Source organism: Stegostoma tigrinum, chromosome 50 (assembly GCF_030684315.1).
Source record: "Stegostoma tigrinum isolate sSteTig4 chromosome 50, sSteTig4.hap1, whole genome shotgun sequence".
NCBI classification, from domain to species: domain Eukaryota; kingdom Metazoa; phylum Chordata; class Chondrichthyes; order Orectolobiformes; family Stegostomatidae; genus Stegostoma; species Stegostoma tigrinum.
Genome location: NC_081403.1, coordinates 500,700 through 503,199, shown reverse-complemented (window position 1 = coordinate 503,199; position 2,500 = coordinate 500,700). Strand labels below are relative to the sequence as shown.

The window sequence follows — 2,500 nt, the reverse complement described above, 5'->3', positions numbered from 1 at the left end:
TGTGTGTGTGTGTCAGTCACACAGGGAGTTTACAGAGTGTGTGTGTGTGTGTGTGTGTCAGTCACACAGGGAGTTTACAGCGTGTGTGTGTGTGCGCGTGTGTCAGTCACACAGGGCGTTTACAGCGTGTGTGTGTGTGTCAGTCACACAGGGAGTTTACAGCGTGTGTTTGTGTGTGTCAGTCACACAGGGAGTTTACAGCGTGTGTGTGTGTGCGTGTGTCAGTCACACAGGGAGTTTACAGCGTGTGTGTGTGTGTGTCAGTCACACAGGGAGTTTACAGAGTGTGTGTGTGTGTGTCAGTCACACAGGGAGTTTACAGCGTGTGTGTGTGTGTGTGTGTCAGTCACACAAGGAGTTTACAGAGTGTGTGTGTGTGTCAGTCACACAGGGAGTTTACTGTGTGTGTGTGTGTGTGTCAGTCACACAGGGAGTTTACAGAGTGTGTGTGTGTGTGTGTCAGTCACACAGGGCGTTTACCAGCGTGTGTGTGTGTGTGTCAGTCACACAGGGCGTTTACAGCGTGTGTGTGTGTGTCAGTCACACAGGGAGTTTACAGCGTGTGTGTGTGTCAGTCACACAGGGAGTTTACAGAGTGTGTGTGTGTGTCAGTCACACAGGGAGTTTACAGCGTGTGTGTGTGTGTGTGTGTGTCAGTCACACAGGGAGTTTACAGAGTGTGTGTGTGTGTGTCAGTCACACAGGGCGTTTACAGCGTGTGTGTGTGTGTCAGTCACACAGGGAGTTTACAGCGTGTGTGTGTGTCAGTCACACAGGGAGTTTACAGCGTGTGTGTGTGTGTGTGTGAGTCACACAGGGAGTTTACAGCGTGTGTGTGTGTGTCAGTCACACAGGGAGTTTACAGCGTGTGTGTGTGTGTGTCAGTCACACAGGGAGTTTACTGTGTGAGTGTGTGTTAGTCACACAGGGAGTTTACACCTTGTGTGTGTGTGTGTCAGTCACACAGGGAGTTTACTGTGTGAGTGTGTGTTAGTCACACAGGGAGTTTACACCTTGTGTGTGTGTGTGTGTGTGTCATACAGGGAGTTTACTGTGTGTGTGTGTGTCACACAGGGAGTTTACTGTGTGTGTGTGTGTGTCACACAGGTAGTTTACTCTGTGTGTGTGTGTGTGTGTGTGTGTCTGTGTGTGTGTCACACAGGGAGTTTACAGCGTGTGTGTGTGTGTGTGTGTCAGTCACACAGGGAGTTTACTGTGTGAGTGTGTGTTAGTCACACAGGGAGTTTACACCTTGTGTGTGTGTGTGTGTGTGTGTGTGTGTCATACAGGGAGTTTACTGTGTGTGTGTGTGTCACACAGGGAGTTTACAGCGTGTGTGTGTGTGTGTGTGTGTGTCAGTCACACAGGGAGTTTACTGTGTGTGTGTGTGTGTGTCAGTCACACAGGGAGTTTTGTGTGTGTGAGTGTGTGTGTCACACCGGGAATGTGGGGTCTGTGCTGTACAGGCAGTGCGATGCTTCAGTGCGAGCAGGAACGATGGGGCTGCCTTGCTCACCCTTCATGATGGTCTGTAGGGACGCCACCTCCTGCTGACATTGCTGCCTGATCTGGTCGATGGCTTCTTGCTTGGTCGTCTCCGAGACCGTGGCGACTGTCTTAATGTCTTCAATCTCGGCCAGCGCCTGTGACAGTTGGAGCTGCAACAGTTCCACGCTGCAGCCCTCCGCGCCCCCTGTGGAAAGGGAGGACAGCGATACTCTCGTCAGTCCAACCCGGAATCGGCCACGCCGCAGCCCTCCGCGGCCCCTCTCCTCAGTCCGGCCTCCCCGCCTCCCGACCCGGAATCGGCCACGCCGCAGCCCTCCGCGGCCCCTCTCCTCAGTCCGGCCTCCCCGCCTCCCGACCCGGAATCGGCCACGCCGCAGCCCTCCGCGGCCCCTCTCCTCAGTCCGGCCTCCCCGCCTCCCGACCCGGAATCGGCCACACCGCAGCCCTCCGCGGCCCCTCTCCTCAGTCCGGCCTCCCGCCTCCCGACCCGGAATCGGCCACGCCGCAGCCCTCCGCGGCCCCTCTCCTCAGTCCGGCCTCCCCGCCTCCCGACCCGGAATCGGCCACACCGCAGCCCTCCGCGGCCCCTCTCCTCAGTCCGGCCTCCCCGCCTCCCGACCCGGAATCGGCCACGCCGCAGCCCTCCGCGGCCCCTCTCCTCAGTCCGGCCTCCCCGCCTCCCGACCCGGAATCGGCCGAAAAACCGGGAGGGAGGCTCGGAGCCGCAGCCGGGCTATTGGGGGCCTGAGATGGGGAAGGGCTCGGAGCGTGGGGCGAAGGGTGGAAGGTCAGAGGGCAACGTGAAGGGCTCTGTGGTAGGGGGGGCGGGCGCGAAGGGGAGAGTGGTGGGGGGGGGTGAGGGGGAGTGGTGGGGGGGGTGAGGGGGAGTGGTGGGGGGGGGTGAGGGGGGGGAGTGGTGGGGGGGGGGTGAGGGGGAGTGGTGGGGGGGGGTGAGGGGGAGTGGTGGGGGGGGTGAGGGGGAGTGGTGGGG

General features: G+C 59.2%; 1 protein-coding gene across 1 annotated transcript in view; it reads right to left on the bottom strand.

Annotated features, from left to right (window-relative positions):
* The window catches only part of LOC132207499 (rab GTPase-binding effector protein 2-like), a 45,391-nt gene that overhangs the window by 20,094 nt on the left and 22,797 nt on the right, over window positions 1-2,500 (bottom strand). Inside the window, exon 2 of the mRNA XM_059643265.1 lies at window positions 1,517-1,693. Coding sequence (XP_059499248.1) covers window positions 1,517-1,693 — 177 coding nt within the window. The remainder of the gene's footprint in view (window positions 1-1,516; window positions 1,694-2,500) is intronic.